This window comes from Charadrius vociferus, unplaced genomic scaffold (genome assembly GCF_000708025.1).
Source record: "Charadrius vociferus isolate BGI_N301 unplaced genomic scaffold, ASM70802v2 scaffold26, whole genome shotgun sequence".
In the NCBI taxonomy this organism is placed as follows: Eukaryota; Metazoa; Chordata; class Aves; order Charadriiformes; family Charadriidae; genus Charadrius; species Charadrius vociferus.
In genome coordinates, this window is record NW_009649320.1 from 4201947 (window position 1) to 4215086 (window position 13140).

General features: G+C 37.1%; 1 protein-coding gene across 1 annotated transcript in view; it reads left to right on the forward strand.

Annotated features, from left to right (window-relative positions):
- STS (steroid sulfatase (microsomal), isozyme S) overlaps positions 1-13140 on the forward strand; it is an 86067-nt gene that overhangs the window by 48128 nt on the left and 24799 nt on the right. The window contains exons 7-8 of the mRNA XM_009889456.1: positions 6885-7044; positions 10264-10385. Of these exons, the coding sequence (XP_009887758.1) occupies positions 6885-7044; positions 10264-10385 (282 nt within the window). The remainder of the gene's footprint in view (positions 1-6884; positions 7045-10263; positions 10386-13140) is intronic.

Sequence of the window (13140 nt, forward strand, 5' to 3'; positions counted from 1 at the left end):
CATCTGTGTCTCTCATCAATCTTAATTGATGAGTTTTTCCTTGTCCCTAAATTCTTGTTAGTTTCTTCTATTAACTATTTCTAATTGTGCAACATGTTATTTTAAAATGACTTTACAAGTATTGCCTTTTGGGTTTTGCCATGAAGTATCACTACCTGTTTATATACTTTCTTTTTAATAATACCCGTTACATCCTGTAGAAATCTGTTGCCTTTATATCTTACCGATTACAGATGTGTATTAAGCAGTAGTCTTTGCATAGGTCCATTTTCTTAAGTATGCAGTGAAGTTTATGGTATGAATAACTAAGACTGGTATGAAGACTAAGACTGAATCCAAGTTCAGTTATTTTTTCTCTAATGTTCATTGCACTGCAAATATTTTTACGGAATTTGAACTTGTATCTTGTTTCCTGTTCATTCAACTTGGTGTGACGACCATTATCTGTTTCTTCTGAACTTGATCAGCCTGTGATACTGTATGTCATACATGAATTTTTCCATTCTGCAACTCAGTTCCCTTTCAAAACTGAAGTAAATATATTAAAATAACAAGGAACTTTAACACAGAGTAGCGTCAAGGTAGCTTTCTATTGACTTTTTTGAGAAGTGTCATAGGCTGTTTGTTTTATCTCTTGTTTCCTGCCTGTTAGTCAGATTTTGATTCATGACAACCTTTTGTCTCCTAGCCCATGATTAATGTTCCAGAAACTTTTCCTGAAGGTCCTTGTCAAAGATCTTTCAAAGGTTTAAATCTAAATACAGCCTCTAAAACAAGAAAACAGTGGCTATTTTAGTAAGAATTTCTTCACAACTCATGGCCCTCTTACATGAACTCCTGAAGGACTTCTGGGTCCATACATGATAATATATTTTTCCGGGTTACTTACCGTTTTGATCAGAAACTGGTCAGAGAAATGATTGGTTTCTCTCAGAAACCTAGTAGTTCCTGTGGACTTATTGGGGCAATGGGTCTTTTGGGCCCTTTGGGCCTATTATTTCCTTTGGAAACTTCCAGATCATGATATGCTTTTATGAAAAATCTTTGTTTCTATGTACTTTCCTATTTAGCTCTTTATCGTTCATACCAGAGCCCTCAAAGCTTTTTCATATAGTGGCATGTTAGTTGTATATGATGTATCATTTATAAACTCTAAGTTATTTATAACATATATGTTATTATGACTTACAACATACAAATTATGGTCCTTATTGTCCTGTTAATGTTAACATTTTCAGATTGAAATATGGAAACTATTGTATTTAACTGAAGTCTCTTCTTAAAACTTTCTATGTAATTTCTCCAGCATTTTTTTTTTCTGTGTTCTGTGACATTTCTCTGTTAAAATGTATGGAACTTTGAGATATTGGTTTTGTATGTGATATCCAGGGCATCTGCACTGACTTCTGCTTCGGTGTTTTTCACTCACTTTCTCATTAGTATGACATCTGCAATTTAAGCATGCCCATGTGAGCTACTCACCTTAGCTTTCCTTTAGGAACAGAAATAAGGTTAGTTTTTTTCTGAAATATTTAAATCTCGCCTTTAGAATAAGATGAATAGAATAAATAGATGATAAATAGAGTTTTCTTTCAACTGAATAAACAAGCAGTTAAGATGACTAGTCTAAACAATGCCATTATATTCTTCTTTGGTACCCTGAGATATCGAATCTAATTATTTTGTGGTAATTTTTATTTAGTTGCTTAGTGACTCGTTTCTTGAATTAGCTTCAGTGTGTTATAAAATAGTTTCTCCTGTTACATACTTTATAAAAGTAAACAGTGAAGGCATTAAAATCTTTTCTCCATACTTTTTCTCATTATACTATTTCACATATGCAGACAGTGGAAGTCCTCCCTCTTTATCATTTTTTGTTATCTGTACCACTCTGTTACATATGGGATTTTCTATGGAGTCTCCTTGCATCTCTTAACACTGTTACCGACGGCTTCTTTTGGATATGTAGCTAAATATATTTTGCCTGTACCTTGGACCTGCACATTAGAAATACTGTCTTTCTTTGTATTTATGAAGCATTTAGCACAATGCATGCACGTGCTTGGCTACTGTCATGCTGCTACAGTGAGTCATGAGTTCTGCTGCCAATGGAAACGGAGTTAAATGCTGATAATGGCAAACAATTTGAACAACATTCATTTAAAGTGTTTTGTGCCTTAGAAATAGGTATGTACATAGTTACTTTGTTAATATCCATGAAAAATAATAATGAATGTTTCTTAAGGATTTAGACCCTGATTTTTTAAATCTGCTACAGATCTGTGAGAGCTAAACAAGGACTGGAGGAATCAATCACCCATTATTTTCTTGAAATTTATTATTTTTATGCAATTGGATATACTGCGATTATAAGTTCATTCAACAGTGTTTCTTGAAGCTATTAGTAAATGGTTTCTTATCTGTAAGCCACAGAAAAATAAAGCTGACCATTACTTTGGCTTCAGGAACTACACTATTGCATATTTAGTGATATTAGTTGGAGTTTCACTTTTGACTTTAATAAGAGCAGGAACTGACCTTTTTTTCAAATGTGCTGTATTTTTATATTCTCTCTGGAGTGATCTAGATTTTTAAACAATCAACCCATCTTGTAATTTTGACTGAAACAGAAAATATCCTGAGGGACAATTTCATTTGATTGGAAGAAACATCAGATGACAAGATGTCCGAATAAGCTATGTCTATTACTTTCACCTGTACAAGAACAGCTCAGGTTTAAAATTAACAAAAGCATTACATGGAACAGATTGGAAATGAGTAAAATAAAGAGTGAGCTTGCTGTTGATAATAAATTATTGTTTGATCATTTTATAAGGTAAGCAATAGTAACCAGTTTTTATTGTCAATAGTTGTAGCGTAAAATCCACTACAGAAGGATAGAATAATTAATTTCCTTGTAGTTGTCTATCATTCAAGAGAATAAATTGGGTTTGGAAGCTTTGTTTTTAGAAGAATATAAGAAAGAAGAAAGGTCCATATGGTTATAATCCAAGTGATCTAAAAAAGTTATTTTAAATAGTTTTCATCATTCATCATTCAAAATATTAATAGTGATATACCACAGAGTTCCCCTTTATATATCATCCTTTGTAAAAGCTCTATTCCCAGAGTCAGGTAATAGCAGTCAATTTAAATCACAGGGAGAAAAAAAAAGAGATAGTCTTTTAGCTAAGATTTGACAAGAGGTTAAAATGGAAATTTGACATCATGTTGTGGAGGACTGCGGAGAGTTATGTCTGTACTTTCCTGCCTTCTGCAGATTTTTCAGGAAAGGTGAATGGAGGCTATTGTTCAATATAACACTGAAGGGTGCAACTACTCAGAAAGCGTAGATAGCTAAGCATGAAAATACAGCCTGGGGTGTTTTATGCTGTTTTAAAAATATTTTTAGAAGAATTTAAGAGAACAAAAATAATATATATCTAGGCTGCCTAGAGTCTGCCAGGCATACAGACTACTAGGTTACTGCCTTTTCTCTGTTTCAGTGTTGTCAAGTCCAAGCAAAGTACAAAACTAATGAGTCAGATCCTGAAATATCAAGAGATTTTATTTTTAAATAATGACCTTTTGGGGATTTTATATTTTCATTCTAATTACAATTTTATTTTGGATGTTTGCTTCATGTTTCAAGCATTGGTAGTGAAACCTTGATTTATTTTTTAAGGAAAAAAGAACGTGGATAGCTTGAGCAATGTTTCACAGCTAGAGTTTTAAAGACAATGTATATCAAGGGATTTGTAATCATATAATGGCATTAAGAAACTCTAGTGATGTCACTAAACACAGTGCTAATAAAGATGAACACCACGTAGGCATAGATAATAGAAGACAGTCTTCCGCAATGACCTGTAATTCCTGCCCTGGTTCCCTGCTATTCCTAACCTCCAGAGATATCAAAAAATTATGCTCCAATTAGTCTTTTGAAAGGAAAACAGCAGTCACTTCTTCATAGGCCTAAGTGAGGAGGTAGCTCTGCGGTGGAGTCCATTTTGCCTTTTGTACCTCACAGCAGGGAAGCAGAGTTTGCTGAGCGCTCCCTTTGTGCTTGGGTAATGTGCAAGTTTTCTGTCCTCTTCTGCAGTGATTCAAGAAAATTGGACTGTGAACCTAGGAGCTGTGAAAGTGATCCAATACCTAGCTTTTAAGAAATGCAACATGTGTGGGAATGGTATTCACCACTTACCTTGAAATTGCTCTGTCTTCAGATTACACAGGAGGCAACAGTAAAACGAGAATTTATTTAAACAATCCAATCTACCCAGCACTGTTACTAGGTTCAGACAGGCATACAGAAATAAAAAAGGAACCTCACACTTAAAGCTACCTGTGGTATAGATCAGCTCTTAGAGTTTTCTGTCTGTCCATACTGTCCAGCCAACAAGCTGCTGTGATGTGTACACAGAACTAGGATCCAGCTCAGGAACTAAATAATTTCCCTGTCATAACCGGTCACTGAAAAATATCTGAATTTAGGGATGTCTGTAATTTTATGTACTTATGGGGTTAATGTCCCCAGGAGCCGGCAGGGGGCAGGTATTCCATACCACGTGACCCATGCCCGGGCTATAAGAGGCGCTAGCCGGGGCGAGGAGAGCAGTCGCCACTCGGGGGTGGGCTGCGGCGGTGCGGGTCCGGTGGGTGCGCTTCGCGGCGGTACTGTAATCGCGTTTTCATCTTTCCTTTTGCTGTTCTGTTAAATTGCTTTCTTTTAACCCACGAGTTTTGCCCTGACGATTTCTTTTTCCACGACTGTGGGAGTTGTGCGAGCGGCTGCGTGGTTCTTTGTTGCTGGCTGAGGCCAAACCACGACAGCTGATACGGTACTTGTATTTTTATTCAGCTATAACTACTACTGCTCAACAGGATTTTCTGTGAACCATAGTTCAGTCAGGATATTAATCTTGACGCTTTCCTACTAGGTAACACATAATCCCCACCAAACTTTTAAAATCCTAGTGACTGTTGTACATGCATAGAGTCATCTTTTCTACAGAAGATGCACACAGTGTATTGACATCTACACTGGTTTTGACCCAACCCTGTTAACTGATCAACATACTGTTGGGTGAACAATTCCTTCTGCTAGGTGACAGGTATTTTACACCTCACCAAATAACACCTTTATAAACTTTAATCTACATTTTCTTTAGATTTTTGTTTTGAAAATTATATTTTTTACAAGAATATAAAAAAAAATATCCATCTATCTCATTCCTGAGTTTTAGAATAGGTAGCCATGCGCTTTATTGTGATAATGGAGTTGCATTTGCTGCAGTGACAAGAGTAAATTTTTAAAACTGCTCTAAAAGACAGGTAGTCTTGTTGATATCTGAACTTGGCACTGCTTTCCAAAAACAACTTAAGCAAAGATTGTTGCTTGATGTAATGTTGGATATTAGAAAGTTCGAGTTTTCTGATGTCAGACTCGATAATTATGTGTCCTGGACTATTCAATATTATGAATTCTGATAAAGCTCATGAAAATAGTAAGCAAAAATCTGATATAATAAAGAATCATGAGCTAATTTTTTTTCAGACACAGGACTGTGTACATTGAAAAACCTGTGGAAAACCTTATTGAGCAGTGAAAAACCTGTAGAAAAATAGGTGCGTTCTGAATCCCCCAAAGCTGAAACAGAAAAGATCATTGAGGAGTCAGTAACATAGACAGAATGTATGGCAAGGCCTGGGCTTGACACCAAAGATATTAACATCTATGTGGTGTTTTGAAGGTCTAAGAGACTGAGGATACAGAACTATTGAAGTATTTTGTTGTAATATTTTGTATTTTTGTGGGCTTTTTTACTTGAAAAAGCGAGATACAGGAAAAATAGAGTCATAGTAGTTTTGTTTGAACCATGAATTGCTGTTTGATTCAGTTAATGGCAGGGGTTCAACACATACTCCTTTCCTTTCAGACATTTCTATAATACAAAACAATCTCAGTTTAGGTGTAAATGCCTGTCCCAGAGCAGATCCAAAACCTATCTGTTTACCAGAAATATTTTTTTCCAAATTATATGTTAATTTCAAAGATCAACCTGAAGTGCTGTAGATGATAGTCACATGACTGTGTAAGACATTAATCATAGTACTTGTGATAGCTCTTCATACAGAGTTGTGTTAATTATATATTAAGTAATGGGAAAAATACTGTCAAAGAATAAACACATTGCCCTGCTGCAAAGATGTTGGGAGTACTGGGCAGTGATGGATATTGTGGAAACAAAAGAAACGGCTGCAATGTACTGTTGAATGCAATCAGCTGATAGTGCATTTGATGCAACTGTACTGGTTTAGAAGTCGAAAAGGTCTTCACAGCATCCTGAGATCTGCCATCACTGTAGTGAATTTCTTCCTAATGTTTTGAATTGGAAAATTCAGTAACATATTTAAATTAGTACTTTCCTCTATCTAAAGTCATTAAGCACCATTTTTAATAAAATATCATACATCTTCTCTGGGTTTTTACCTCAGACATCTAAGCATACATCAATTTATTTTTGCTTCCTGTTTTTTTCATTATATCTTCACATAGCTTGTGGCACACTATCTAGACCAAATTCTGTATGAAGATTCCTGCAAGGTGCCTTTTATCTCCTACAGCTATTATATAATTTAGTTTGTAAACAAAATAAATTTTATAAGCTCTGTCTAACACATATTAGTAGATTTACTGTGAGAAAGGTACTGCTTGTAGGTGGAAAATCTAAACCCAGCAAATTAAAAATAAGATAAATGCATTTAACGAAAATATTCTGGCTAGACAGGATGTTTGATATTTGGAAATTTAATCTTGGGGGGTGGGTATACTTTTCTAAGAAGAGGTTGATTACTTAGCAAACAGAACTTTCATTTTTCAGGTGGAAAATCAATGAACTGGGAAGGAGGTATTCGTGTGCCAGGGCTTCTCCGTTGGCCTGGAGTGATACAGGCTGGTGCCTATATGGATGAGCCAACAAGTAACATGGATATATTTCCTACCATAGTCAAACTTGCCGAGGCACAGTTGCCCTCTGACAGGTACGCTCTGTTGTTATCTCTGTTTTAGAGAAAGTCTCATGACTGTTTTATACATTCTGGTGATGTCTATTAAGATAGATGTGAAATGGGAAAGAAAAACAATAGATTTTAAAAGCACTTTTTTTTTTTCATTACTTACAGTAATATGCTGTCTCTTTTCATATTGACATACTGATATATTTTACAGAAACGTTGTATGTAAATACAGCTTAGCTTGCAGAACAAGCACCAAGCAAGCAGAAAATAAGAGAATACCACCAAGAGCAACATACTGTCAAATCAGGCCTAGAATTATTTACTAAAAGCAAAAATGAATGTTATCAAAAAAGGCTCTGTTCTACATGAGTGAACGTCGTAGAAAAAGGACATGCAAGTGTAAATGATTTTAAACTACTTTACAAGCTCAACCTTGGCCTGCTTAGTATAAGAAAACACATCAAAATCCCATCTAGACTTTTCTCACAGTTTTTTTTTGTTCTCTGTGAAGTTAGTGAAAATAATCCCTTACAGAGTTTTTCAGCCTGATAAGAAAACCCACTGGACTTCTGAAATTCATAAGATTCTTTATTGACACTCCTACATCCCTGTGCTTTGTCTTGTTCAGGAGATACCCAGTCTCAGCAGCAAGCAACCTACACTCTGTTGCCATCCAAATCCAATAAGTGGAGAAACCTGCTGATATGCATATGCTTTGAACACATCTACCATACACAAACAGCTTTTGAGCACAAAGTACCCAGAATCCACGTGGGGAAAAACAGTGGTGAGCAGAGACATTCTGCTAATGATGATTCATTGAGTGCTTGAAGGAAATGGCAGGACAGGACATGTGCAAGACATGAAAAATTAGTCAGGCTGGTCCCAAGAGATGCCCTAGAAGCAGTAACTCTGTTGAACCTGAGCAGTTCAGATTGTTCTTAATGTGGGCAGATCTTACGCACTTTGTTTTCATACTGCTTGAGTGAAGACTAAGCACTGACATTTTATTTTGATCTCTCTGATAGAAATCCCAATATGCTTGTGTAACTTCCACTTGCAAGTTGCTCCACTCTGATTCTTCTGTGTATGCTAGATACCTTAATTACTGCTTGATGGTAGGTCATGGACTAGCTTGAAGCATTTTTGATCCAGTAGCTGAATTCCTATCACTCCACTGAATTCTTCCTGAGAAATAAGAGAAACATCTACAATTAGGAGTCAGTCGCTGAGAGGCAGCAGGTTAAAAAGGAAAGGAGGAGGCACTCCTAGTTAAAAAAGAAAAATAAGTCATCAGTAGGAAAAGTCTCATATATCCGCCTGAAACCAGCACTTGCGGGAATACAAGAGTACTGGAGACATATTACTGGAGACATCCTTTCCCCATCAACAGGCTGTAGAACAGAAAGTGTATGATAGACATGCTTGATAGTGAGCAGGATAATGCAGGGGTGAGATAAGAGTGGATTACTTAGGCAGAAAACATGACAAACTGAAAGTGGGAAAGACTAAATCAACAGATCCCCACCATCAGGGATGCACCCAGAAAGCAAAGTTCGGACAGCACAGCTTTAGGAATTCCAGGATGTCTTCCTGCCCATCCTTTGAGAAGAGTCCTACTCAGAATGATGCTGTTGCATACAGTTGCTGTGAAGAATTTCATAGTCATTATCCTGGTTTGAGGACATAGCTCATGGCTTAAAATAGTGAAGTTAGTATCTGTCTTGTAGTAGTTATAGTAATATGAAAAGGGTTTTACATGATAATGACAATTAACATAGACATTTAAAAACTTTTAAAAATATTCCAAAAGGTTTTTATAAGATATTGCTCAAAATGCTTGAAAAAGAATTACCTGCTGATCTGTATATCAGCAAAAAGTAATTTCGTATAAAAATTCTTGTAAAATTTGTAATTCATACCGGGTCAAAAATGCAGACTGTGATTTCTCCCCTGCCAGCTGATTCCAGCAATTCAAAGGCTTGATTTATGGAAATATTTTAATGCCTTGCTTATTCTGTAACTCTCTTTTGATGTAAATTGACTGACCCCTTCAAAGCATAGTCAAAATTTTCCAGCAGCATTTAAAGAATTTATATACGTATATATCTCTGTGTGCGTGCACATGTAGTTGATAAACACATAGAATCATAGAATGGTTTAGGTTGGAAGGGACCTTGAAGATCATCAAGTTCCAACCCCCCTGCCTTAGGCAGGGACACCTCCCACCAGACCAGGTTGCCCAAGGCCACGTCCAGCCTGGCCTTGAACACCTCCAGGGATGGGGCCTCAACAACCTCTCTGGGCAACCTGTTCCAGTGCCTTACCACCCTCAAAGTGAAAAACTTCTTCCTAATGATTAATCTAAACCTGCCCTCTTCCAGTTTAAAGCCTCGTTCTGTCACTACATGCCCTAGTAAAAAGTCCTTCCCCATCTCTCCTGTACGCCCCCTTTAGGTACTGGAAGGCCACAATAAGATCTCCCTGGACCCTTCTCTTCTCCAGGCTGAACAGCCCCAGCTCTCTCAGCCTCTCCTCATAGGAGAGGTGCTCCAGCCCTCAGATCATCCTCGTGGCTCTCCTCTGGACATGCTCCAGCAGGTCCATGTCTTTCTTATGTTGGGGACTCCAGAGCTGGATGGAGTACTCCAGGTGGGGTCTCAGAAGAGTGGAGTAGAGGGGCAGAATCACCTCCTTTGACCTGCTAGCCACAGTTCTTTTGATGCAGCCCAGGATATGGTTGGCCTTCTGGGCTATTTAAACATAGTTCATTTTCAACTTTGAAATTACTAATTCTCTCTTAAATTCTGGCACACATAATTTGCTGGACAGAGTTCTTACCATTACTTCTGGGCATACTGACACAGCACAGCATATATTTTTCTTATTTTAAGGCTACTTTGGCCAGACTACTTCCAAACAGCTTGAGCAGATATACCTGGAGGACTGTGTTGTAGCATTTTATTCAAGTCTGGTCACTTTCTCAGAAAAAAAAAAAAAAAAAAAGATAAAAATGGGTTTAGGAAACAACCATTTCTAATGACAAAATGTAAAATTAATGTTTCCTTAAATAATGTAAAAATCAAAGGGGAAGAGCACCTGAAGGTTTTTCTCTGAATTGACCAACTGGAGGTGGCCATTCAGATGTATTTGTTTAAGTAGTGGAAATGCAGAGTTATAATACCTTCTCACTAAAGTGAGGTTTGGATTATTGTTCTGATTTTGAAATGCTTTCTTACTCAGAATTATTGATGGACATGATCTGATGCCCTTACTTCAAGGAAAAGTTACCCGATCCAAGCATGAATTTCTCTTCCATTACTGTAATGCATATTTAAATGCAGTGCGCTGGCATCCAGGAAACAGTAAGTAAACTTGCCTGTTCACATTTTAAATATTTCATATAATTTTTATTGCAGCTTGAAAAGAATGAGGAAAAAGGCTTGGGTTATAGTAACAAATAAATTCGTGAAAATATCTAGCCGCTTGCCTTCTTTTTCACTTTTCTTTTTGCTAGAATGTGCCTATTCACCATTTTACTGTTTGACTTTAGCTTGTTGCTGTGCATTAATGTTACATAACAATACAGCACTGAGATCCATGGTATCTGAAACTATTTTTTTTTTTAACTTGCCGGAGAGAGAGTCTGTGTTACAGAATGAAGTAGTCAAGCTTAAGTGTTATATCTTCCTAAAAATGTACAGGTAATAGGATGGCTTGCTTAGTAACAGCACAAGTATGATATCAGCCTGGCCATTTTTATTAATGGTATAGCAAAATATAGGAGAATCACCAAGTCAAAGTCACCATTATCCAATAAATGAATACACTATTAGAGGGTCCCTTTTCACGCTTTCTATGAACAATATAATGCCACTTTGTAGGCCAAGGGAAAAAGCATTTCTCACTGATTTGCTCCTTTTTTAACTAACAGCTCACTGTTCCTGGTAGCAACTTCCACATTAACCAAAGCCGATTTCCCTTTCTATAAAAGTCTCTGTGCTGGATTAAGTCAAACACACATTTGTCTAGTCTCAGTTGACACTCAAAGTGATAACTTGTATTACAGCTTCAATATGATGATCCAAGACAAGATTTTTTGGTTTAAATACCCTGTGAAAGGACTTGCTTAATAGTTAATATGCAAACTTAAAATTAGTTGCAGATTTTGTCTTCTTGGTCATCTGTAGGCTGACTCTCTAGCTGTTTTGGACTTTAAACTAGGAAAAGGGGAAATATTATATATACATTTATTTACCACTACTTTGCTTATATGTCTTGCATTTGATAATCATTAGGAAGAACCAAACAATCGGAAGATGTGGTTATCTAGTACCATTTCGTATCTGAGATTAGATGAAATTATTCTGCATTGTGATGAGGAGATAAGTAGGTAGAGCTCCAGGCAGGCAGGCAGTTTTTTCTCGAACGTGCACCTTTGCAAGATGAAGCACCCCTTGTCTGAGGAAAGGCTCAGCTTTGTTATTCACTGAAGAGGAGTTTAATGGGAAATGAAGGGGAGCAATGATGAGGGACTAGTCCATTGTATTTACTTGAGGGGAAACAATGTAGACTGTGATTCTTGCTTTATCCTTTCTCCAAGGCAATCAAAAGAGAAAGCCCACGCAGAACCTGGCAATAACAATTTCGTAACACAGCTGATATTTGTATGGAAGGGTTTTTGCTGTACCACCTTGTCAGCCTACATTGTAGTGTGAGAGTAGGCAGTAGCCAGATATTCCTATCTACTCTCTTCCATACCAGTCCCCTGGCAGTGCTCAACACCTTCTCCTTTCTTACTTGTCCAGTGTCAGATCTTCAGAAATGCCTTTTCTGTGTAGACAATGCGATCATATTTGTAAAGATATTTGTCGCAGTCAGCTAAAGATTTGCCCCTCCTTATCTCTCTCCCATGTGTTATTGTTGTACAGAGATAAATATACTTGCATTACAGCTGTACGCACCTGATGCTATCTGCATTGCTGTGAGTACTCATGTGGAAAACCGAGTATGGTTATTTTTTCTTCTGATATCTCAGCAGCTCTATGTGAAGCAGCTGATAAGTTCAAAGTGCATTACATTACTAGTTAGAGTGTTATTGTCTTCTAGCCTCCCACCACAGCTCGCTCTTTACAGCTAATCTCAAAGTCCATCCACAGTCACTATTTCTGCTACTAAATGATATTTTAGTATGTGAAAATGAACACACGAAAAGCAGAAATACAATGCAATGTTTTGGGTTTTGTTTTTGGTTTGTTTTTTTTTTTTCTGGAGAAGCAATTACTTCACATATTTAATACAAAACATTGCAGAGCTTTTGCCTAGCAGCTAACAACTAGATTAGAAGTATCCTATAGCAACAGTTCATTCCCTATACTTAGGAATACATCCAAGAAAGTGAATGAGGCCATGTTCATTAAAGGCAGACTAGAAAGCTGGAAAATTGTGTAACTTTCACTTAACCCCAGAGTGCTACTATTATCAGTTAAAAAGCTGTAAGTCTTCAGGGTTTGGGTATAGACTGATCACCATTTCTACCTCTACACGTATTCCATGTCTAACACGCTTTATGACCTAAATACCACAATCCTCTGTGAGCACACACATTTTCCAGTATCCAGAAATGACTGTAGGATCTCTAATCTTTTAGTTGCACCTTGCCAATGATCAGTCAGATGAATAGCATTTAATTCCCAGAGGACCTCCAGAAGCATATACTTAATGCTCTTAAGGATAGTCTTGAAGAGGTGATATTCCTTATCTAAGAAAAATCAGGACATTCTTGAAAAAAATGTCATCAAGGACCAGTTGTCTCTTTCTGTGTACCATAAATGATCCAGGAAAGACTTGTGTTGTTTTTGATCTGTGTTCCCCAGATAGTTCACTAGGTTGACTACAGGTGCTTTGGAATGATATAAAAACATACTAGCTGAAGGTTATGCCTGTACATACAGGACAAATGCTGACCAGCTCAGCTTCCCGCTATACCTGAGGCTTAGTGGAAGAAACTGTGTTAGTATGAAATAAATAACCCCAGCCATGTTCAGCATCTTCTGCACAGCTTTGGTGATGGGCCCTTATTAGAAGGACCCAACTGTCCAACTAGTCTGAGACTACATT